Here is a 27,940-nt window from a genome sequence, read left to right as displayed (position 1 = left end):
GAAAATTCTCCCAGTTTCAACAATTAAATTTTATTTGAATGTTGGTCCCAAGGAGTTTATTTTTCCTCTGGTCTCAAATCAATCTGTTTTTCTCCTCCTCATAGTGTCATAGTAATCGATTTCTGATTTTTTTTAATAAAATAAAAAAAATTAAAGAGTTTATTAAAAAATTTTTGTAGGCTTACCTTTCTGATCCTAGTCCGAAAAAAGTTCGTAAAACCAATCGTCCCACAATATCAGCAAAAATTTGAAATCTGTTGTCCGATAAAACGTAAAAAGGCCTAGGTACGCCTATAATAAATTTTTAATAAACTATTTATTTTTTTATTTTGTTAAAAAGAAATCATAAATCGAACGCTATGACACTTTGAGGAGGAGAAAAACAGATTGATTGCTTTATTTTAGAATGACTTTCTGTTACATCGTCCACATTTTATCGAATATATTAAACCAAGATAAAGTTGATTAGGGCGCAGTTCGAACAAATATTTTTGCAACCAGGAAACTTAATGGATGCAATCTAATACTGCGTGAGATAACAACACTGCAGACAAAAACAATGCTAACTCAGCTCCCGTACCTAATGCTCAGTGGATTCCATACTCATTCAGAGGAGATTTTAGTACTGATTCAGAAGGATTTCAGAACCAACTGTGAAGTGATTTCTGCATTTCTTTGAATCCGTGCAAAATTCAGAGAAAAAATTCTGTATTCTTCTGAATCAGAAGATAATTCCGATTGAATCATCGAAATGGCTCTGAATCAGACAAAATCAGAGCGAAATTTGACATGAATTAGACTCTGACTCAATACTGAATTTGCCTTGGAGTTAGGTACGGGCTGTATCTGTCAGTTTCGAGATACTTAATAATTAATTAATTAGTTAATTAATTAATTAATTAATTAATACAGGTTGTGTCTTTCTTTTTAGGAGCCGATAGAATCATCTACCCACCAAGCAAATACCCCTTCTTTGTGAAAGTGTACGCTGCTTACCCAGATGGCCGGAAAATTTGGAGGTCAGTTCAGATAAGGATGTTTCAATTGATCATGTGTTTTAATCATTACCCTGGTGTTGAGTGAATTTAAAAATGGCTATAATCTTGCAAGCAACTCTGTACCCGCATACAATCAATTGGAAGATGCAAGTTTTTCGATTCGGAGATCACTAGGTTAAACTAACGTTTCTTAACAACGCGAAAAAAGACTTTCGCATAATTAAATAAGCGCAAATAGATATTGCTGAAGGTTATAAAAAATGAGAAAAGTTTTTCAGTGACGATTGACTTTTAAGTTCACCCAAGATTGTATTGATTGTAACAGCAGATAAAACTTTCAGCTGACAGCGCAGTAGTGCTCTTTGTGTTTGTGAGGTCAAATTTTCCAAAATATGATATAAAAATATCCAAGGATGAGGGGTGCGACGCACGCCAGTCCTGATCAGACCGATTTTGGTTGTGCACGGTGGGTAAACCGTGAACGCTCCACAATGTCTGGCAGCACTATCTACGCTTTTGAAAGTCTGATCAGAAGGTGGTATGATCTGGATAGTCTGAACGAGCCCTTATGAGATTCTGTACGGTTTGAAAATAAAACTTTCTAGAATCTGGAATGTCAGATGAGAACTAAGCAGACCAACCAAAAGATCTCACAGTCCCACGATAACAAAGAAGAGATAACGAACACACGCGAATCGATGTTTTTTGACGAGAATTTTCCAAATTTGACCGATTAACATCAATAAACCGCGCTGAGATGCTGAGCTGAAAATAATTATTTGTTTGGAGCGGGCGGTTTTTTTATGAGGAACCCAAAACCATATATACAAAATGACGTATATCTTTTCTGAAAACAATACATTATACCAATGATCACTGCTATTTCAAAATTTAAAAGTGTTCGTCGGGAAAACGCAGTGCGCAAACTAAACTGGCCTGGTACCTCCAGCGCTAACCTCAAGTCAGTCTGGCACCCCCGTACGCGACTGAAGTCTGTATGATCAGAGCACATTTTGATATAGTCTAGGTGGTCTGATCAGAGCTAACTTGTGCTTGCGCACCACTGTTTTTTAGGAACGTGGGACCCTATGTAGATTAAAAAAAAACAATGCTCACTGACACTCTTAATTCCAATAAAAAGCACTTACAACACTCAATTTATTTCAGTTTGTGTGGTGGTGCAATAATCAACAGCAATACCGTGGTTACAGCGACATACTGTATGTGGAAGTCATCTGAAATGCGTTTCGAGAGAACTTACTTGCTCCTGGTAACATCAGGTTTGTTATTATTTAGTTGGGGTGGGCAATTACAAAACTATCTAAAATGGTTTATACAAAAAGTTCGATTTGAAGATAAAGTATATAGAGATGAAAAATTTCATCCTGCCTGGTCGCACTGAAGGAGAAAATTTTAATGATCGCAAACATTGAGAAAAAAGTTTTTGAAAATGAATTGAAGCACAACGAGAGCTGACTTTAGCAGTTCACTTAAAGCGTCTGGATATAACTGTCTTCATCACACCGATTAAGATGAAATCTTGTCAAGTTTTGAATTAGCTTAAGCAGAGTTATATCAAAAATGATATTGAAATTTAACAGACGGTGCAGTAAGTTTTGATTTCTTTGTCAAAAAGAATTTTCAACACCCACTGATTGCAATCAAAAGAGATATCGACCTCAGAAATTATTCTCAATCAGCGTTCGAGCATAATGTCTTTAAACAATATATCAATTTTTTCCCCAAAAAATGATTTTTCAATGAATTCAGTTTTTTTGTTTTTTGATAACCAGGAAATTTCTGGTAGTGCATATCAGCGTGGAATCGGTCTAGAAACATTCTGTCTTTTCTGAATCGCCAGTACCCTGTTCATGTTGCAGTTTACAAAAACAAATCTTGATTTTTGAGTTTTTTATGCCATTCCAACTTCCGCGTTGGTGCTTATGACATTCAATTTGCAAAGCAAAAAGCAATCACTAAGCTAAATGCACTTTATGAAAATCGCCCACAATCTAGCGTAACAGTAAAGAGCGAGAAGACAATTTCTCTTAACTTCATCACACGAGGATTCGAGGACTTAACTTCATCACATGAATAATGTTAAGACTCTACAGAATGAATTTAGCGTGAGCGAATTTTCTGACCTCGATTTAATCATAATCAAGAAAAACTGTCTGTAAACGAAAGCAAATGGTTCGTAAATTTTTTCAACCAAATGGGTAATTTACAGGGTTTATGCTTTGTTAATCTCTTCATTTGAATGAAGCACTTCAGAAACAATTTGGATGATTTTCAAGCGTAAGAAAAATAGCTCAAACAATTACTCAGAGGCGAAAAAGGATAATCATAAGTGAAAACGTCCGTTTGCTTGCTTTCATAGCTTAAAGGACATTATTGAATGCTAAATTAGCTTAATTTGTTTATGCACTCTTAACAGTCTTGACTTGGATGCACTCTCGTTAGTTGTGGCCAAAACTTACGTGTTATCTAAACATTATTTTTCACTTCAGCATTGGTTAGAATGTAAAAAAAAAACCTTATCAAATGCTTATATATTTTTTGTGATTTAAAGAATGTTTACATATTATAGTCATACGTTCACCTAATTTGATTTTTGAGAAAACAAAAACTCCCTCTACTCACAATTTATCCACTCACAATTGTTTATACGCTATCATAGAATTTTAAAGAGTTTTCTAAAACACTGTTATACTCATACACAATGAGTATAGTCAATTGAATTGCAAATGGCCTCGCACAAACTGAGATAGGCACTTGCGTCGCGAATGGCAGGTTTAGTTGTTACTTTCAACTAGATTCTTTCTAGATTGGGCAATCGCGGTGCGATTGACTCTAACTGAACTAATCAGCTCAAATGAGAAGTGTTTGCAAGGATTAAATTAAACTGAGCGTTAGCGCTGCAAATTGGAGAATGAAAGTTAATGATAATACAAATTATGAAAGAAAGTTTGTTCAGGTTTTAATCATACATAAAGGAAGCAAAATTTGATTTGTTTACAACGTGAATGAATATATATCCGGTACAGACGAAATGAACAGACTAAACTGCTAAAAATGGGAGGAAGTATATAGCAACTGAACTTAAATGGCATTCGCCCTTCAAAATGAACTTACAACAATAAATTAGTTTAAAATACGGATATGGATACGTGGAGGGTGTCCATTGCCGTATGACATTTCCCCCTCTTGGAGAAAAATAAATTACTAAATTAAAATCAGAAAATTAATAAATATTCACCGGTTACTAAGTATTAAAATATTAAGTAATAGATAGAATAAAAGTTTATGAAAGTTTTCTTTATCTAAGTTCACTCGCTGTCGCTATTTTCAGCATTTTCGGCCTGGAGAACTGTCATCTCCCTCGGTTGGTTTTGCGAATACTCAGCTCCTTCATTTGACTCTCCCGCAATTCCAGTATCCTGATAATCAGTGTAGCCTTCTGTGCTACGAACTTTTTCGACAATTGTTTGCGATTTTTGGGATTTCTTTTTCAATGTCCTCTTGCTTTTTCTAATAGAAGACGTGTCCGAATCCGATGTATCACTGACCGTGATTTTGCGTTTTGAAGTTTTCCGCAAGATGGGTGTAGGTTGTTTTTGAAGAGGCTGTTTGTGCCCCGGATGGTCCTGCTGTATCGGACGATGCCACTTGCGGCGCGATTGGAATGAAATTTAATGCCTCGTCGTATTTCGGGTTTCTTTTTGGTACTCTCATCTTCAATGATCTTGCAATATTGCTAGCTGTATATATACAAGATCGTCCCGACGAAACGACACTTACATCGTCTGTTTGTTTCCTATTGCGCTTTATCCTTTTCTCTCCAGTATTTTTTCGAAAAAGATCTCGTTTGTGTTGTTGAATTTTTTGTTCGAGAGTTTTTTCGTTTATTTTCTTTGGGCGTCGTACTATGTATTGTGCTAAATCTGTTTCACGTTCAGCCCGCGTCCCAAATTTGGCGATGTCAGAATTCCTAACCCGTACTTCTGGTTTGTAAGGTTCTTTGATGACACTCGTCGTTGGACTTATTTTGCACACTGTGCTGCCAGGTGCTAATACCACATAGAGGCCATCCAAGTTCTTCTTTTGGCGTTGGTTCTCATGTATCTTGCGGGCCAACTTCACCTGCACGCTACGTTCGGAGCAGGGAATTGCGCGGTAAACGACATCTGGCTTTTTGAAACGATCTTCCCCGTCGTTCCTTTTCTCTTGTTCTGTTTTTGCGCGGGTACTTGCCGCGCAAATGACTCGCTCAATTTCCGTGTCAGAACAAAGAGCTGTATCCGCCCACTGTTCATCTGTAAGGTAGGAACGACCCGGGATTGTATCTTCGTCAATTTCCGTGCAAGCTTTGCACTCACTGGCCTTTGCCAGTATGTCTCTGTGGATGTAGGGCCACCAGAGATTTTGAGCTAAGGAAAGCATAGCAAAACTGCCTGGATGTGTGGAATGAATGTCTTCCAACACCGCATCCTTAATGGTTTTTGGGATAGCAATTCTCTCATCTAGGCAGACACACCCGTGTTTCACGCTTAGATCTCTCCAATATGAGAAGAGATAAGGACTGATCTCTTGTAGTCGTTCCGCATCATTTCGAAGCACAAAGTCCCTTACTTCTTTCAATATCGCGTCTTTTCCAGTCATTATTGCTAGAAACTTCTTACTGAACACTTTATTGAGTGTCTCAGTGAACATTATGTCCTCGGCCTCGTCTATCATACTACCAGTTGGGGTTTCTGTATGAGTTGTTGCATTTGATTCGGGTGTTGAAGGTGTCGTGTCGGAGAAAGTTACTCTCGCTTTAGTAGGAGTCGATTTAGAGCGGGTTGCTTTGGCTTTTGACATCGTGCTGAGACTATTTACTGAATTATTTGATATGAGAGGTTTATTGTGTTTATTCACAAAGTAGTGTTTCTTAGGCAGAATTTGGGCAAAAAGCAAGTGATTTTTGGGTAAGTGGTATTTATACTTGAGGATTTGTGTTTTCGCGCTTAATTTAGTGTTGTTAGGTGTATTACTTGACTTATTACCATTAATGGGCTGCATTGAGGATAATTGTTCAGATTGTTCACATTCTTTACTGTCTAATATTTGCACCTCTTTTGCAGCGAATTTGCTAATGGAATGTGAATTATTTACTTTACGGTGATTTGGTACAAATTGTAATTTTGTAACTTTAGGTGGCATTTGCGACGCAAATGGATGTACAGAATACGGATTAGGTTTAGAATTAGCATGTGTTAATTGCGGTGCGAATGGAGTTTTCAATGGTGAAACGGTTAATTGTGATGCAAATATTTTCTCGCAATTAGTTGAATTATTACTTTGTGATTTGGTTAATCGCGATGCGAATGGTTTTGTAATTTTTAGTGAGGGCAGATTCGACTTTAATATGTTTCTAAATTTTTTAGTTGCTGTTTGTCTATTGGTAATTAGGTGTTTCATTGAATCACGGATTCTAGAAATTGTCGCTACAACAAAATGTTCGTCGTATGTAGATATCTTTTTAGCTCTTGCAAAGGGGTTTCTAGAAATGTAGTCAACGAGTCCCATCTTTGCACCTGGCATATGCTCAATTGTGAAATTGTACGGTAGCAATCTATCTATCCATCGAGACAGTCGACTATTGCATGACTTGTTTGATCGGTGTTCTTTAAGTATGGACAATAGGGCTCTATGATCTGTCACTACCATAAAGTTTTTTCCGTATAAGTAGTATTTAAAATAATCAATTGACCAAACTATCCCCAATAGTTCCAATTCGTTGACACTGTAGCGTTCTTCCGTTGAATTTAGGAATCGTGACGCGAAGGCTATTGGCTTCCAACCATCCGGTGTATTTTGTTCTAATGCTGCCCCCAATCCTGATCGAGAGGCATCACATTTTACACGAACGTCCAATTTAGGGTTGTAATGGCTATTTTCTGTACTATTTGCTATTTTTTCTTTAATCTGATTAAAATGTTTAGTGTGTTCGTCTGTCCAGATGAATTTTACTGATTTCTTTAAAAGTGGTCTAAGTGGATGACATAATTGTGCTAGGTGAGGTATAAATTTGCCAATATAATGTACTGACCCTAGAAATGATCTAAGACGTTTTAATGTTGTTAAGATTGCGGCTGTTTTGCTTTCTAAAGGTGATATTCCAGTCTGTGTAAATTTGTAACCGAGCCATTCTATTTCTGATTTAGCAAAATGACATTTCTGGAGATTAATTCTCAAGTTATCGTCATCTAATTTCTTTAGACATTTGTGAACATAGGCTAAATGGTCTGCTTCAGTGCCGGTACTAACGATTATGATATCATCCAAGAAACAATATGTGTTTTGTAAACCTATGAGTGTATAATCCATGGCTTTTTGAAATTCTGCCGGCATATCTGTAAGTCCATAAAAACCAGTTTTGAATCTATATGTACCGGTAGATTCTCCACATATGATGTTAAAATTACAGTGTTTTGCTGTGTCGTGATGTAGTTTTAATTGACTATATGCATATTTGAGATCTAATGTGGTGAAATATGCTTGTTGACCGTTTTGTGTATCTGTGAGGTGTTGTGAGATGGTGTCGATTAACATTTCAATATTAGGCATTTGGTATTTATTTTTATGTATCGCTTTATTTAATACTTTTGAATCTAATGCGAGCTTTATCGACTGATCTTTTTTCACTGTAATTACAATCGGGGAGATGAAGTGTTCGTCAGAGCAACTAGATAGTTTTTCGATATGACCTTCGGACTGTAATCTTTCTAATTCGCTTGATACTCTAGGTTGAAGATTTATCGGAACGCGTCGACCTTTTTGATGCTTTGCTGTGAGCGTTTGATGAAACTTTGATTTTGCTACATGTGTTTTAGATAAGCCAATTCTCGATACTAGATGTGGAAATTGCGTCGCGATTGACTCTTTAATTTTACGTGTAGGATTATTGATGTTATAAACACATTTACCAGTTTCTTGTTGTTGTTGGACAACTGCAAGTCCCAATGTAGTGAACAGATCTCGTCCGATGATATTTTTGTGTGCATCATCTAGCACAGTCAATATTGCTGATTTGCCTTGCCATTGATTGTAGACTACTGTGGTTTCCAAGTGCCCAATGACTTTGATCGGCTCATTTGGAAAAGTTTTCAAATTCCTTTTTTCCGTTGATTCTCTCCATTTAGCTGAGTTTGTAGATCGTAGGATTTTGTTTGCTAAACTTTTTGTGATGATACTGACAGCACTTCCAGAGTCAACCATAGCAGATGTTTGTATTTTCCCCATTTGCACTTCCACGTTTAATGGTTCCAATTGATGAACTGAATCCGGTGAAATCGCTGCTACGTAGTCGTCAGAATCACTATCATAGTTTGAATCGTACACCTGGTCGTACAATTGTTGATAGCTCGTTATATAGTTTACTGATTCTTCATCATCACTTTTTTCCGGCGTCTGATCGATTTGGTTTACATTTGATTTTTGAGTTTTCTGAATTGGATTCTGTGACTGTTTTGGTTTTCGACATTTTCTGGCGAAATGACCCATAATACCACAGTTATGGCATTTTTACCATTCGCGGGAAAAAACTGCTTATGGTTGTGGCTCCAGCGAAGACCACAATCCATACAAATACTCGTATATTGATAGTTTTTAGGGACAGTTGGGTAGCGAGTGAAGTCTCGCTTTGTTGAAGGTCCATTCGCGTTGCGATTGCGCATTGAGTTATTATTGATGAAATTCACAGAAGTATTACCTGACATCAAGTTTTGGTTAATTTTCTGCTGATTCTGTGCTCCCATTTCCATTTGTATGGCGATCTCCAATGCTTTTGGTGGATCTACTGTTTCCTTCAACAACTCTTTCTGAGTCTCGTGATCAGGCATTTTTAAAATGAATGCATCACGAATTAGTGTAGTTTCTTCACTACCAAGATTGCAATTCTCCGCCAATTCTATGAGACGGCCGTAGAAACTTTCTACCGATTCTCCTTTTTGCTGTTTACACGAGTAGAAAACAAAGCGATCGTAAGTTATATTACGAACCTTTGTGAATGAGTCCTCCATTGCTCGCCACAAATCTTTAAAAGTTTGTTTCTCGATCTGAAAATGAGGGTATTTGCTCTTGAAGATCCGCCGTCCTTCTGTACCAATGCTTAGATATAGCAACGATATTGTCTTCTGTTCTCAAATTCCCCATGGTTTGTCGCCACAGAGGATCCCGATTTCTTCAATCTTTGCGCAACGATTTTGCCAGTTTACTTTCAATTGCTGGTTTCGAACTTTACGATCTCTTTCCGTTGCCTGTGTGTGGTTTTCCACCTGTGCTTCGTAGGTAGGTTCAGGCGGGTATGTCACTGTTGCTGGGGGATCATTCAACAGGGTATCTAATTGGATCCCTTCCTTAGCAAGTAGAGCCAATTTCCATGGCTGCGTCCATTTGATCCACGTCAGAGGAGGTGTTGCTGTCGGTTTCTCCCAAAATGCTTCTATATGAAGTGGTGTTTTCTTTGAGTCCGCTGCTGACTGCGCCATGTTATACTCATACACAATGAGTATAGTCAATTGAATTGCAAATGGCCTCGCACAAACTGAGATAGGCACTTGCGTCGCGAATGGCAGGTTTAGTTGTTACTTTCAACTAGATTCTTTCTAGATTGGGCAATCGCGGTGCGATTGACTCTAACTGAACTAATCAGCTCAAATGAGAAGTGTTTGCAAGGATTAAATTAAACTGAGCGTTAGCGCTGCAAATTGGAGATTGAAAGTTAATGATAATACAAATTATGAAAGAAAGTTTGTTCAGGTTTTAATCATACATAAAGGAAGCAAAATTTGATTTGTTTACAACGTGAATGAATATATATCCGGTACAGACGGAATGAACAGACTAAACTGCTAAAAATGGGAGGAAGTTTATAGCAACTGAACTTAAATGGCATTCGCCCTTCAAAATTAACTTACAACAATAAATTAGTTTAAAATACGGATACGGATACATGGAGGGTATCCATTGCCGTATGACAAACACAGTTGGTAGTTTTAATGTTTATTTTTGTTGGACATAGTTAAGGGATCAAATAGATTTTCTTCAAAGAAGGGAAACAATTAAAACCAATAATTTTTGGTAACTCAGATTGTTTTCAGATCACTCATTTCATTTTCATTTCCTACAGCACAGATATTTAAAAAGCTTTCCTGTTATCTTTTCTAAAGAAATACAAAAATTCTGTTCTGGCTATCATACTGAAGAGTGAATCAGGGTATTTAGAGCCGGAAAATTTCCTATATGACCCACGATGAACCCTCAGTCAGATTTCATTAGAAGTGTAAGATCAATGTTTTACAGAAAATCAAATGGCTTCGCTGATTATCAATCTTCCTTCTTTTCTCTTGTCAGCTTGAAAAAACAGAAAAAACATCTTTTTGAAGGTTTTCACTACTCAGATGATTTTTAGTCTGTGCGATCCAGAGAATTTTTGTGATTGAAACAGAAATTTTTGGACAGTGGGTTGGAGAAAACAATTATAAACTCAAAACAATTATTTAAAAAAAATCAGGAACGATAGGCAAGGACTACGAATGTTAATGAGAACTATTTAAAAAAACAGGTCCTTGAAAGCCATATTTGTTTCAGTCGTCAACAATTTTTTCAACAGACTTCACGGCGAAAAAGGTTTCAAAAATTTGCTCACAACATCAAAGCCTCTCAGCTCCTTCCGAAACGGTGTTTTAGTTAGACCGAATAAGAGAAAGATCGAAAATTCGTTTATGAAGTTCAACGCAGCAAGATCTGGCATCAATATGACGTTCCACAGTGTGATTGTTTCTCTGATGTATTATTTCTATCGTGTTACGTATTGTTAAACATTCCAAAGTTTTGTTTTTTCAAGTTAGTTTTCGATATAGAAAATTGAAGGTTTTTTCAAATATCTGCCGGGTGCCTCAAAAACAAAAAAGATACTTGGAGAAAACAATTGTAATATTTTGAATTTTTTTGGGACACATTTTGTTCATTTTCGTAAGAATTAGAAATCATTTAAAATCAGTAAATAAAAAAATGAGTTCTTTTAGAGAAAACAATTGCGCACTATTCAATACAGTTCATTTTAATATTTTGCAAGCTAGTAATTTTTTTTTTGTAAAATTGAATTTTATCTTATGGTATCAAATGAGAAAAAATATCAAATGTATTTTGTGTTCTCCTCTTAAGCTATCTTACTATCGCTAAGTGTTTATCCTTGGTACGTAAAAAATGTACGTATAAATTGATTTCCACGTTTCTCAACACACATAGGCAACAACGACTGATAAATTTGTTAATGAGGAACTTGAACCTGACGGTCTTTTAAATTACATCCTGTGTTTTGTCTGTCTCATACTTTCGAGATGCAAGAACTGTGTAAAAACAAAACATTGTGACCAACATTTGAGAAGATTGTGTGTGAAAAAATTTAAGAAAATCATTTTTGTGGTTTTTCAGAGGCTTCATAGAAAGTTGTAATATTATTCTGTAACAAAATTGTATTGAGAAATGCAAATAGTTTTTTTCTTATGATATTTCTATAAATTTAGGCTCCCAACAAAACAAACAAATTCTTAAAAATTTATTTACAAATTTTCAAAAAAAAACTTTGAAGGAGAGAACTTCCTGACTAGAAAATAACATGAACTGTAATGTAATCATCATTTTCTTGGTTCAATATTGTACCATAGTTGTTTATAATTAAAAACGCCATTGAAGTATACCAATATTTGCATAATTGAAGAGCACTGGAGACCGAAATACAGTGCGCCATTTAATAAAATTATTGTTACTTAAACTCTAGCTGTTTCCAATTATTTACATTATAATCATTCAAAAGTAGTGGAAAAAACAGGGAAATGAAACACCACTAAAATTTTGTTTTATTTCCTAACACTATCACAGGAAACCAGCCACCAGCAAAATTTGTCCCTTTCTCCTATCGCTAATCGCGCATGTCGAGCAGGAACAAATTTTGCTGCTTGCTGGTTTCCTTGTTTTATCCACTACTACATATTCACTCTAAGTCTAACATTAAAATATGAAGTGTTTTAATTCTAGAAAAAAAATAATATATAACTCACCAAAATTTTTGTTTTATTTCCTAACACTAATCACAGGAAATTAACCAACACTAAAATTTGTTCCTAACATCAATCCATGAAGTGGTTACACCAATCCACGAAGTGGTTGGGGAAGGGCAAGCCTTGTTACACCAACCAAGACCGAAGGTCCTTACATCAATCACACATCTCGACTAGGAACAAATTTACTATTTGTTTCCTTAACCAAACACCACTCAAAATTGATTTATTTTCCTCATAGAAACGCGGAAATGAAACACCACTCAAACTTGTTTATTTTCCTCATAGAAACTCAGAAAATAAACCAAGTCGTCTGCTATCTGCTTTCCGTGTTTTATCCACAACTAGAGCCACCAATAAAATTTAACCCCTTCTCCTTACAATAATCCATAAAGTGGTTACTCCAATCCGTGAAGCGGTTGGGGAACCAAGACCGAAGGTCCTTACACCAATCCAATCAATAAAAAACTACATGACAGATAAATTAATATTATACTTATAAACATGCTCCTTGAATTGATTTCCAGTATGGCCATATCTGTATCTATGAAGATAAATACACAATCTACACTTAGCATTTCTAAATCTATAGTAAGAAATATGTTTATTAACCCCACACATACAACATGTTAAATATAAATTCTTATCATTATAATGTTTTCCTAAATGTTCAATATAATCCTTTACTTTGACTACATTCTCACATATATAACAAGAATATTCTAATTCTTTACAATTATCACAACACTCTTTCCAAGGTTTATTTTTACACTTATTACACTTCATTTTTTACTTTCGAAAAATTATATTTTCCATAATTTTCCCTAACAAAATACACCATGTCTCACTCAACAAACAGTAATGTAAACCTTTGTGATTTATGTGATTTATCCTTTGGTTCGAGGAAGGATTTTCTCAAACACACTTTAACAAACCAACACCAGAAAAAGAGCTAGGGATATTATTATGGATCTTGATGAAGCTGAAACTAAAACTAAACCTAAAGCCGAAGACAACATCTACACCAGAATTAAATCGGCGAAGCCGTTGGGGAACCAAGGGCAGAGCCCCTTTCACGGATATGAGTGTAAAGAATGTCATGAAGAATTTAGGAATAAAATAGCTCTAACTACTCACTCATATAGTCATAATTGTAAGTATCCAGAAAACACAGAAGACTTTGATATAAACTCCAGTCAGAACATGAAAGAATTTTATATTACTGATAAAGGGGGAATTACATTAAAGATATAGATGAAGCAACTAATTACTCTTAAGAAGAAATTAAAAACTGCTACCAGTTTCGTAGAGTTAAGAGTTTTAAATATAAGATTACAGTCGAGTGTGATTATAAGAAGAGAACCAAAGAAGACGTTAAGATTGCAAAAATATTTTTCAATACTGACTACATTAATAATAATGCGATTTATGAAAATGAAGACTTCGCGGATTGGCTAAACTTCGAAAAGGAAACATATGAAGGTTATGGTTATGATTTCGAGTTTCTTGGAATAAGAAGTATTCAATTAAACATTGAACCAACTAAAGCATCTATTGGTAGCTATATAGATTTACCAGCTGATCTCAAAAACTCTAAATCGATATTAAATATACGCAATTCCAAATACAACTGCTTGCAACTAACTGTTACTGCTTGGCTATATCCAGTCATAGTTAATGCAACACGTGAAATTAAATATGTAGATAAACTAATTGAACCAAAACAACAATATGAAGATGACTTTGGATATATATTAAGAATACAGAAATTATACAATATTAATATTTGGTTATACACACCTTGTGGTGGGGGTAAAGTAGAATTGTTTAAACCAGTGGATGACTTTAATAAAGATAGAAACGATGTAAGAATACTAGTTTGGGGGGATGGTACTACAAAACACTGTGCTCTAATTTAAAACATAGAAACCTTGTTAGATCGACCAAATAGAATGAATCACAAATTCTATTACTGTGATAGATGTACATATTGGTTTGATTCAAAAACTAAATATGACAAACATGAATGCAACAACTCATTCAAACCAGAGATTGTTTGTCCTAAGAAAAACATATTACTTTTATAAATGAACACAAACGTCAGAATATAAAAAATACTATAACCGCCGATATAGAATGTTGCATTGTTGATCCGCGAAGCGGTTTCACCGATGTCACAACTAATGATTGTAAATATGTAATAGCTGAACATATTCCAATAGCTGTGGGTTACACCTGGCAAGGTAACTTCAAGCACTACTTCGGTCTTGATTGTATCAAAAGATTTGCTAGAGATCTATTAGAGATAGAAACAGAAAATAAATTCAAACATAATGAAAAGATGATATTCACAGAAGAAGATAAATTATACCATGAAACTAGTAACACTTGTCATATCTGCAGCAAAACATGTATTAATCCGCGAAGCGGTTACACCGATAAAGTAAGAGATCATTGTCATGAAACTGGTAAATATAGAGGACCAGCATGTAAGATATGTAATCTGAGGTATGAACAACAAAACTTCCTTCCTGTAATATTCCATAATGGCTCTGGCTATGACTTAAACATACTATACAGTGAACTCTTCAAACAGAATAATGATAAAAGAAAAGTAGATAACATGCCACTAGCTGCTGGTAAGTCTAAGATGTTTAGCATTGGATGTCTCAAATTCTTAGATATTTATAACTTCTTAGCTATGCCTCTAGATCAAATGGCAAAGATATACGGATGTAAAACTAAAACATTATATCCATATGAATACTTTGGTTTAGATGACTTGGGAAGGGCCTCCGGCCTTGGTTCCCCAACCACGACAAAGTCGTTTGACAGCGAATCTGCCAATGGTAGCAAAGCTACCTACCAAGGAGTTATAGGTAATCTGAAAATAGAAGACTTCAAATCCTCACTACATAATAAATTACCAACACAAGAAGAAGTAGATAACTTTAATAATGAAAACAGTCAAAAAACTGGTAAAGATCTAACTATAGAGTATTTACAGAATGATGTTGAAATATTAGACTATTGCATGAATGAATATGTTAAATTAAAAATGAAAGAATTCAAGCTCAATCCACTACATTACGTCAGTCTCCCAGGTTACAGTTTTGATTGTTGGTTAATGTCAAGCGGTGTTACACTAGTTACATTGCAAGATAAACAAATGTTAGATGATTTTGTTGGAGCAAAGAGAGGTGGTATATGTGGAACAATGGGTGATAGATATATTAATAATGGTAATGGTAATGTCAAGGGTAATAGTAATAGTAATGGCAATGGTAATGGTAATGACAATGGCAATGACAGTGGTAAGACCATATGGTACATAGACGCAAACAACCTATATGGTTATGCAATGATGCAATTGCTACCTTATAAGGACTTCCAGTTTACTACTACTACTCTAGACACTATACTAAATACTCCAGATGATAGTGATCATGGTTATTATATAGTTTGTGATATTGATTATACTAATGAATGTAAAGAGAGAACAGAGCAACTAGCACTAATGCCTAATAGGAGAAAGATAATTGATAATGAAATAGGTTACAGAGAAAGAGATGGAGGCAAAGCAAGATCAGAGAAATTAATCTTAGATCAAAATAACAAAACAGAATATATGGTTCATTATAGGATGTTAAAGTTCTATGTTGAGATGGGAGTAAAAGTAATAAAAATAGATAGAGTAATTAAATTTAAACAAGACTATATATGTAGAGATTATATACAAAAGAACACAAATAAAAGAGCAACAGCTAAAACTGAAGCAGAGAAGGATGTAAGGAAATTAATGAATAACTGCCTATATGGAAAAATGTGCATGAATCCCCTACACTTCCTTCAAAGCAAGTTCTTGCATGATGAAGAAGAGATAATGAAAAGTGTAAGTAAACCAACATTTAAGAATATAACTAGATATAGAGATTATAGCCAAATAGAATATATAAAGAAAAAAATAGAATATAGCTCACCTGTATATGTGGGAGTAACAATACTTGAACTTAGCAAATTACACATGTATGATGTATTCTATAATATTTTAAAAACATCCCTCAAAGATTTAACACTTCACTATATGGATACAGACAGTTTTGTATTAAGTTATAGTGAAGGTAAAGTTAGTGATGAGCATATGGATCTATCCAATCTCGAAAAACCAATCAAGACAAATAATAAAGTCCCCGGCAAGTTTAAGCACGAGCTTGGGAGTAGGATTATTGAGGAATTTATAGTCTTAACACCTAAGACTTATAGTTTTAAAGATAGCCCAAAGAATACTAAAGAAAAAGAAATAAAGAAGCATAATAATGCTAAACATGACGAGTATTATGATGCATTATTGAATAATATACAGAGAACAGTAGATGAATGTAGAATACAAAAAGTTGGTAATAACATGACAACAACAAAAACAACTAAGATTAGTTTAAAGAAATTTAGTGATAAAAGGTTTTATGTAAATAACATTAAAAGCTATCCTCACGATGAGAATCTATATCTATTCAAAAGAGATCTAGTAAATAAAATCTGTGAAGCATATTTAAATTTAAACGAAGACCTACTTATAAATTATATTAAAGAGCTAACCATTAATGATGATAGAAGGTTAATCCTTGCTGCAATTACACTATATAATGATTTATTATAATTATAAAAAATGACTAAACTAGAGAAACTTGTAGAGTTAAACAATCTAGAAAAACAAAACAGAAGAAATAGATTAGAAGATAAATTAAAACAACAAGAGTATTATGGTGAAATAGAAGAGTTATTTGATCCTTTAACAAAAACTATCAGTGAAACTGCTTCGCAGATAAATGCAAACAATGAACACAATCTAGCATTAGGTGAACAAACATTGAGAGCAATAGATTGGCGAAATCAAGAGTTAGATAAACAAACTAAGATGATCAGTGAAACTGCTGCGCATATTGGTGAAACTGCTTCGCAGATCGAGCAAGCTGGTTCCCAGTTTAATGAAATGGCTTTGCAGATGGGTGAAACCGCTTCTCGGGTTCATGAAACTGCTTCCAAGATTGGTGAAACGTTAAAGGGGACTCAAGATATAGCACCAGTTTATGTTGATACAAAAACAGCCAAACTACTTCATGACATGGGGGCTCAAACTAATCCTCAATTAAAATTAGAACTCGTAGATTTACCTAGTAGGAGATATAAAATGAATGGTGTTGATATAACTCTAGAGCAGGGTCCATTTTTAGTTAGGGATAATGTATATGAGTTTTCAGGTGGATTTACTGATTTTCTTACTAAATCAAATATAACATATGATAATATTGAGGAAGATGAAAACAAAATTAAAATGTTTTTAAAGGATATTAGATATGATTTAGGAAAAGGGGATAAGAAAAGTGCTAGATATAGAACAATAAAACGTATAATGGAGGTAAGAGATGATATATTTGGCAGGGGATTAAAACGCAACCCGAATAGTTTAGTAGAAAGAATAGAACTATTAATACTAGAAACAAAAGCTGGTCATGATGGATTATATGATGAAATGCTAGATATATCTAAACAACTATTATCTATGAATATTATTAATCAAGAGCAACTAGATAATTTTGTTTTTAACTATGGTAAATGAATAATGATGGAAAAACAACAACAATTCCTAGCTAAAGAAATATTCAGTCCTCAAATAAAAAAGTTTAGAAGAGAAAGAATAATACCATTTTATAAAGATGAAAAATGGTCAGCTGATTTAATTGATAAGTCATCTCTAAGTAAATACAATAATAATTATAAGATTATATTAACAGTTATAGATATATTCACAACATATGCATAGGCTATTCCATTAAAGAATAAATCTGGTTTATCTATAACTAATGGTTTTAAAACAATCCTATCAGAAGGACGAAAGCCAGAAAAGTTAAGGGTAGATAGAGGTAGTGAGTTTTACAATAAAACATTTAAATCTTTACTTAAAGAATATGAAACCGGCAAAGCCGCTTCAGGGATAGAGCTATATTCTACTTATAGTGATTTAAAAGCTGTGTTTATAGAGAGATTCAATAGAACATTATTACACATAATAATTAAAACAATGATCATCAATGGTGATAGTAATTGGGTAAATATACTAAGTGACGCAGTCATAACATATAACAATAACATCCATTCAACAATTAATATGACACCTGTTGATGCTTCTAATAATCCTAATAAGGTTAAATACACTTTTAATTTTAAGAATATTAAGCCAAAACTTAAAGTCGGTGATTATGTTAGAAATGCAGATAAACGCAATATCTTCTCAAAGGGATACACTTCTAATTGGAATAGAGAACTATTTAAAGTTAATGAAGTTCTAAAAACACAACCACCAACATTTAAGATAGAAGATATTAATGGAGAGATAATAGAAGGTAAATATTACAAACAGGAATTATTAAAATCTGAGTTTGATTTTGAATCTAATAATAAAGTTTTAGAATCATTAAATTTAGACCTCCGGTCATAAGCCAGCAAGCTGGATCAAATCTTTCTGTAAACAAATACAAAGATGACAAGAAATAGATTTAATCAAGCTAAACATAAATCAACATTAACATCAACAAACAATTTAACACTAAGTAAGGCTCGTGGGTTATTCCTAGAAGATAATGATAATATTGATATGAAGGATACCTATAAAATTACAAATGTTCATCCTCCAATAGAGGAAAAGGATGTGGTTAAAAAAGAGTATTGTGACAATAACTTATTATCCTCTTCTAATAAAATTGATATTTTAAGTAGAAACATAACTGAACTAAGAAAAGGTGAATTTGATAAAGTTACAACTAAAATATTACAGCTAAATAAAAATACAAGTTAATGAAAATCTAATTAAGGAATTCATTAAATCAGCAAATGAAGTCACAAATACTGTTAACTTTTGAAATAAAATTGCCGCTGACACTATCTCTAAGTATAACCATTTAAAACAAGAATTTGATAATAATAAGTTTAATCAGAATATCACTAACATACAACTAGATGAAATGTTTACTAGTGGTCTAAGGGAAATGAAAGAATACAATAAATCTCTTAGAGGTGTTATAGTACAATATATAATTTCTATACTTTTACGAAGTAAGTTACTTGATAATAAAGAGAAAGACAGACTTGAGATGCATTATGGTTTTAAACAAGAAGATATAACGAAAGAAATAGAAAGTTTTTTTACTAATGAAAATTAGTCAGCCAACAGCACCGAGTGAGAGCTTACTGTATCCAGATTTATCATCAGTATCAGAACGGTTGATAAATGAAAAGATTCAAGCTAATAATAAATTTAACAAAAATATTAACATTACAAAAGATATTAGAAATTATTATGAAACTGAAACTAATAATTATAATAGGAAGTTAAGTAGATATAAAAATTATATTAACGTAGCTGAGATAACAGAAAAACTATTATCATCAATTGCAACAACAGCAACAACATCATCAGTTGCATTAACAGGTATAGGATTACCTTATTCTATACCCACAGCGTTTGCTACAGCAACTGTTTGTGGTTCATTATGAAAAACAATTAATACTAAAATAAGAGATAAAATTGTAAAATATCCACAGTTGTATATTCTAGCTAAACAGTTTAGTGATAAATTTAATAAACTATATACTAAATCAATGAATGATAATAATTTAGATAATGATGAATATAATGAATTAGTCAAGGTATATTAGGATTATAAGAAGAACAAGAAAAATAAACTAAGTGTTTTTTTAAACTAAAGTTACTAGTGTTTAGTTATAATAACATATTTAGTAATAATAATATTAGTATTAAAATTTATCCGCGAACAGACTCCGTCTGTGGTAAACCAAGCGGTTACACCGATCAGGGAACCTGCTTCGCAGATCGATAGATGTAGAGTTAGAATTAAATTATCTCTTCTTTGTACCTAAGTATAAACCTCTTCCTTTTTGTACTACATTTATACCTTCACCAGTAGTTGCAAATTTAATTAAATCAGGTGTGGCTGATAAAGCAGCTCTAGGGTTTCTAGATGCAGCTGCAGTTCCTATTTTACTTGCAATCTCTAATGCTCTTATTGGAATATTAGCAACTTTCTTTCCAAAATTAACTGTTGCTTTACCAACACTCTTAAAGAAATCTTTCAATCCCTCAGCTTCTATTGTTGCATCAGATACTGTCATTGATTTATTCCTTCTACATTTAGTGCAGGATCCTCTTAACATTTTAGTACCTTTGGCTGAGATAACTCCTCTTATATTATTAGTACCACTATAATGTCTACCACCAACACAATATGAATTGGCTTTGAACTTATTTAAAAGACTCATTTCTATATATAAAAAATAAAGGAAGTTAAAAAGTATAATCCTTTTGTTGTTACTAGGTCTAAGCCTAAGGTTAGGCCCAAGAATAAGATTAAGCTTGAAGCTGGAGGCTTAGCTCTAGAGAATAAAAAGAATTAGATATTATTTATGCTAAAGGTTTTATTAATACTAATAAGAAATAGTTGGGTATTAACAAGAGTAACAATTAGAGCTGACTACCTATAAAAATAAGTATAAGTATATGGTTATGTATATAATTATAAAAATAACTATACTATACTATAATTAAAATTATCGCTAGAGTTATATCTAAAATTATAATTATAATTAAGACTTAATTATAATTATGATATAATATCAACCATCTTATTACCATCACTACTCACACTAATAACCTTTCTAGTTAATACTAATGCATGACATATAACATCTGCAACTGCAGCACTAAATTTAAAATTAAGTTGTATTGGTTGTGGACCTATATGATCCCTTTGATATCTAGTATCGAATACATATATTCTGTAATTACTTTTGAATTTTCTATGATTTATATATGGTTTATATTATGTGGTAGCCCATTATAATCTTTATTAAAGCTAACAATCTCTTTAAAAGCCTCATTATAATTATTGGTTCCATAATTAATATTCATTCTATCCTCGGGATAAAACTCACTACCAATCTTACAATAACATTCAGTAACATTCATTACATCAAATGTACTTGCATCATGAGTTTGTTCATTAACATTATTATTTTCAAAACCAACTATTATATATTGCGGTCTTTCCATACCACTTTCCATACCCAGATCAAACAAGAAGTTAGTAGCATTGGGTACATTCTTATAAAATGTCTTCCTTTCATAATAACTAAAGTCTACATTATTCTTTTTATTTAAACCCTTTTGCACAATAATTCTATTATCATTACTAGGATCAATACTAGGCACACACCATGATATATCTCTAATTTCTATATTACCATCATTAGCAACTGCACCAGGATTAGCATTAACTCTATATAGAGCTCTATCATTATTATTCCTTTTTAATATTAGTTTAATTCCTAAACCATATATAATCTTTTCTAAATCATTTACGAAACCAAATAGATCACTCATCTTAACCATCTTATACATATGACCTCGTTCTACAGCAATATGGTCACCTTTAAGTTGACTATCTCTATTGCCCTGATTTCTAACAAAACCACTCTCATATTCATCATCAGTGCTAGTTAATAACTTATACATCAATAGATTAGGACGACAATGATCTATATATTCAATAGTCCTAACACCACTAGTTCCAAGCTTAATTGAACTGAACAATGCCATCATACCATATTTAACTAATCTGATATTAGCATCATTAGCAAATACACCACCAGCATCATTTGATACAACAAACTCTATCTCTAGATATGAATCATGCAAATTTAAGTGATTCTCTTCTCTATTGAGTATGATATTAATATTGGTATTAACCGTATTCATTGTTGCTAGATTATTTGGTTTATACTTTATAATCTTACTTTTGTTTATATCATTATTGTAACCATAAGTTGTATCCAAATTAAAATCCATTTTTATTAGATAAAAAATGACTGATTCACGAAACGGTTTCACCGATAGTTTAATGTTGAGAGAACTACAAAATATACAAGATGCTTTAACTAAAACTAAAGAAGAACACACACTTAACTTTAGAATGATAAAGCCAACAGAAAATTTTAACTTTAGCGAACCTATACTTAAAACATCAAAATTAGGTTTAATTAGATTATCCGTTTATAATTCGGTGTTTAATGTGAATAGGAAAAATAATCAATTCTTATATGCTAGTACTGTTATAGAAGATGATGAAACTTTACCTCGGGCTCTTATCTCTGACCCTAACCTTAATCCTATCTCTACCTCAAGCCCAAACATTACATCTATACTTAATTATAATTATAAAGGAATCCCATTGCTATATTCAACTATTACACCGGGAGCATATGAGTTAACTGACATAGCAGAATTAATAAAAGAAGAAACTGATGGTAATGTTATAATAGAACCTGATAAGAATACGATGAATTGTTTAATGGAAATAAAAGAAGGAGCACTCAGCTTTCATATAGAAAACTCACTAGCCTCATTACTAGGATTTAGAAAAATAATTTATAAAAAAGGTAAATATAAATCTCAGAAAATTATTGATATTATGGGTTTTAGTAATATTAACATTCATTGTAATGTGATATCTGGTGTTAAAGATAATGGTAAGGATACAGACATATTATATACTTTTAATCTAACTGAACCACCAGGTTACTTGATAAATATTATACCAACTAATATCTTATATCAAAATGTAACTAAAGATAGAATAGAATATAAAGAGTTTCATATTAAAGATGAGCATGGAAGACCAATAGACTTTAATGGTGATGTATTAAGTTTTACTTTATATTTGATTTAGACTTACACTTAGACTTATACTTAGACTTAGACTTATACTTATACTTAGACTTAATTATAAAACTCTCCGATCCCAATTAATTCTTAGTTTACCATTAATATTTTTATTTTTAGTTATATCAATGACAAAAAAATTATACGGTTCTTTCCATACCTTATTACATATATTAGCAAAATCATTATAACTAAGTTCCACATTATTAAAGAAATCTTGATATATAGATATGAGGGCTTTACCTCTCTGTTCAAATAAAATAAATAGATTACAGTTCTCTCTAACACTCTGTCTATCCAGAGAGAAAGGGTTTCGATTAAGATATATCATATTACAGTTATTATGTCTACCTCTACAAAAGTATTCATTAATAACTGGTTCTTTGGCTCTAACATTATCGAATATCATTAGTTTCTTTAAGTCTTTGGGTAGTTTATCAGGAGATGGTAAATCTTTTATATCTTTAATAAATTCAACATCTGCTTTTGGGTTTATTCTTTCTATACCATGGTACTGATCACCAGTAGGTCCAATGATGTATAGCTTATCAAAGTATATACTAGCTAGAATTAGTTTTTTCAATAAGAATGTCTTACCACATTCACTAGGACCAGATATTATACATCTAAAGTTATCTGGGAATGCGGCTTCAGTAATTATATCATCATCATTTAGCCATGAATATAGATCATCATTTGTGTTTATAGAGATATTATTAGTAGGACTATGGGACTTCGTCCATGTTTCACCATTACTACTGCTATTACTAATGCTATTACTATTACTATTCCTATTAGATTTACTCCTTTGATATTTTTCATCAAATAGATCTGTGAAGCAAGTTCCCTGATATATAAAATTATCTCTATCATTATCATTATCATTATCATTATCATTATCATTATTAGCAAAGCTACTTCGTAGATCATTAACATTATCATTATCATTATCATTATCATTATCATTATCATTATCTTTATCATTATCATTATCATTATCATCATCATTATCATTATCATTATCATTATCATCAGCATTATCATTATTCGCAAAGCTACTTCGTAGATCTTTATCAATGACAATATCACTATCATTATCTTTATCATTATCATTATCATTATCATTATCATTAACATTATCAATAACATTATCATTATCATTAACATTAACATTATCGTTAAAATCACCTCTACTACAATTCAAATAAAAACACTCATTATACATTCCTGGATATTTACATCAATTAACTAGAATATTCAAAGCAATGTTAATTCTAAATCCTCTATCAATAAGATAGATCATGTATAAACAATAAGCCCCACAATAAGATTCATCATATTGTTGTATTCTTTCATCAGAGCCTAGATCAAAATATTCTTCTAAAAATAATGGTGGCGTATCAAAACCAAAACTATCAAAGTAATAAACAGGACCACCTTCTCTTCTTATAACTAAAACCCAATGTGTACCTTCAGTTGAATGTAAATTTACATTAATGTTGATGTTAGGTTCCTTAATCAGGGAACCTGCTTCGCAGATATTATCTGGAGTTTGATCTCTCATAACAATTTCAATTGGTGTTAGACTTTTATCTTTTCCTATATCTTTTATTCTGATATCACTCATAGCATTATTATCAATATTAAATTTATTATTAAATTCCCCAAAAGTTACCACTACATACTATTGTTTATTGTGGAACTGGTACAGGTAAAACATATTTTATTAGACAATACTTAAAATTATACTCAGTCAAAGATCAAGATCAAAATGAATATCAAAATCAAGATCAAAATCTAGATCAAAATCAAGATCAAAATCAAGATCAAAATCAAGATCAAAATCAAGATCAAAATCAAGATCAAAACCAAGATCAAAATCAAGATCAAAATCAAGATCAAAATCAAGCTAAAAATATAGTTATAGTGTGTGAAGATGATGATAGAGACTCGATAGATCCTGAGTCTAATAAGTTTTATACTGGGTTTAATAAATGTGATATAAACATGATCACAAAAAATAATATGTATAAATTTCAAAATTGTGTAATAGTACTTGATGATATGGGTGATAGGTTAAATAAGGATATGGGTTATTTTTTTACTGAAGGTAGACATTATAATATTCAAATGATTGTAATGTGTCATAAATCAGCTCAAATATTTAATACAGCAAGAATGAGTTGTGATACTATTTATTTAACAACTTGTAATGGACCTGACCTATTTAAAAATTTTAATGAGATATATAAATGTGAACATGACTTCAATAAAATAATTATTGAATTAAATAGTAACTATTATAATTGTACAGATGGAATGTCAGATGAACTTCGTTATGGTATAATTAAATATAATAAGAAAGAAAATACTTTTATTTTTATTAGTAGTAATAGAACAATGATATATGATTCAAGAGTTGGTTTCCTTGATTTAAAAGCTCTTAGTTTAAAAGATGAGTTAGGAAGAGAAGATATAAATAAACTTATAGCATATATGAAACCACTCATGATAAATGCAACAGATAGAAATTTTATTAGTCATGATAATTATCAGTTTTATTTTAATAAACTTCTTACATTAAAAGGTATTAAAATACAGAATGATGTTTTAACTCAGGAAGTGGTTAAAGCAAATGGTCTTAGATTATTTTCAACTATTTTAGGTATTATAAGTTCAGGTTTAAGGATATATAATTTCATGAGTCCTGATATAACAGTAAGAAATAACGGACATATGGCAACTGCAGCGAGTACTATGTTGAATAGAACAAGTACATTATTGAACTATGGATTTGGCAGAAATCAAGATCAAGATCAAGATCAAGATCAAGATCTGGAACATGAAAGGGAATATATAGATCAGCGAAGCTGTTACACAGATAGTGAAACATTGGCGAAGCCCAATCTGCGAAGCAGTTACACTCTTAAATATACTGGAATTTTAAATAAAGAGGGACGAGAGAATTTAAACAGTCTATATGTAAATAATGAAGAATTTAGAAATGAAATTATAAATTATGTTAAAAATAAAATGCAATTAATCCTTGAAGCAATTTTAGATAAGAGATGTAAAACTAATATACTCAATACGTTAGGAAATAAATATTTAGCAGAGTGTATCAAATCTAAAGATAATACTAAAGATGTAATTGAAATCTTGGGTAAATATGTTGAGTGTAATTGAAATCAGTGAACGAACTTTGTTCGTGGTTTACCAAACTGCTTCGCAGATTTGACCAATTATAAATGGTTATAAAATGTTTAGAGTGTAACTACAAATGTGGAAACATTGCTTGTTTAAAATATCAGTACGAATCATATCATAAAGATAAAATTGATAAATGTATATGTGGTAATATAACAATAAGTGCTATTTGTGCTAAAGATTTTTCTCCATGGGGTTGTTCTTTAAAAAATGAATCTAGCTCTAATTCTGGTTTTGGTTCTGGTTCTGCTTCTAACTCTAGTTCTAGCTCTAGCTCTAACTCTAGTTCTGATTCTGTTTCTAGCTCTAGTTCTAGCTCTAGTTCTGGTTCTGATTCTAGTTATAACTCTAGTTCTAACTCAGACCCTAACCCTAACCCTAACTCTAACTCAGTCCCTAACCCTAACCCTAACCCTAACTATAACTCAGAAGTATTAATCAGTGAAACTGCTACGCAGATGGACCTTCGGTCATGCTACGCCATCAGAGAAGCTGTTCCACAGATCAGAGAAGCTGTTCCACAGATCAGAGAAGTGGTTACACCGATGGTGAAACATCTGCGAAGAAGTTCCACTGATGGACGAAGTCCTATCCACGAAGTGGTTACACCAATCAGAAATTGTAATAAATGTAATTATATAAAACCACTAACTGATTTTGATGAGAGTAAGTATACATGTAGAAGTTGTACTTCAGCTAAAGTTAATTGTCAATATTGTGCTTCTATTGTGAGATATGATGGGATAAGAGCTCATGTAAAGAAACAACATCCAGATGTAGAAATAACTAGAGGATTTAGTAGAAATCTGAGTCAGAAAACAATTAATCCTAGAGTTGTAAGTCCATTAGTTATTAGCCAAACAGAGGAAATTTGTTCATGTAAATACTATGATTTTGTATCATTTCTTATTAATAATGGAATAAATATAGAAAAAATAGAAGAAAATATAAATTTATTGAAAAGTATAGATAATTTGAAATAAAAGGTATAAAAAATATCGAAAAGATGGAATCACTCTTTAAGAGTGAAAAAGAGCGATATTTCTACTGGGGATCACTCCGAATAAGAGTGAATCACTCTTAAAGAGTGAAATGTAAATTTTGCATTTTTTGATCGAATAGAATGTAGTCAAAGTAAAGGATTATACTAAACATTTAGGAAAACATTATAATGATAAGAATTTATATTTAACATGTTGTATGTGTGGGGTTAATAAACATATTTCTTACTATAGATTTAGAAATGCTAGATTGTGCTAGATCTGAAGTGTAGATTGTGTATTTATCTTCATAGATACAGATATGGCCATACTAGAAATCAATTCAAGGAGCATGTTTATTAGTATAATATTAATTTATCTGTCATGTAGTTTTTTATTGATTGGATTGGTGTAAGGACCTTCGGTCTTGGTTCCCCAACCGCTTCATGGATTGGTGTAACCACTTCATGGATTAGTGTAAGGAGAAGGGGTTAAATTTTATTGGTGGCTGGTTTCCTGTGATAGTGTTAGGAAACAAAACAAAATTTTAGTGGTGCTTCATTTCCCTGTTTTTTCCACTACTTTCAAATACCTGATTAAAACCGAACTCCGTTTCAGCAAATTTCGGTTAAATTTCGATATATTTTTTTATATTCTGTTGTCTACCAACTATTTAAATGCACTACCATCGACGCTGAACGTTGCTGAAAGCATCCCTATGACTTACGACATCCTTATGACACCTAAATTTTTACACATTCGATTCGCTTAGTGCCAAATTCCCCATTGGGTCTGTAATGATCGCTTTCCGGGAGTTGTTTCCAAATGCACTAAAATCAGTGTAGGAGTTAACTC

The 27,940-nt window shown here is 32.5% G+C and overlaps 1 protein-coding gene across 1 annotated transcript in view; it reads left to right on the top strand.

Moving 5' to 3' along the window:
* Positions 1 to 27,940, top strand: part of LOC142346294 (clotting factor G beta subunit-like) — a 77,554-nt gene that overhangs the window by 1,412 nt on the left and 48,202 nt on the right. The window contains exons 2-3 of the mRNA XM_075398809.1: positions 932 to 1,019; positions 2,166 to 2,278. Of these exons, the coding sequence (XP_075254924.1) occupies positions 932 to 1,019; positions 2,166 to 2,278 (201 nt within the window). The remainder of the gene's footprint in view (positions 1 to 931; positions 1,020 to 2,165; positions 2,279 to 27,940) is intronic.

The sequence above is a fragment of the Convolutriloba macropyga genome, chromosome 9, assembly GCF_964194025.1.
Source record: "Convolutriloba macropyga chromosome 9, txConMacr16.3, whole genome shotgun sequence".
NCBI lineage: Eukaryota > Metazoa > Xenacoelomorpha > Acoela > Convolutidae > Convolutriloba > Convolutriloba macropyga.
This window is presented reverse-complemented; position numbering and strand designations above follow the sequence as displayed.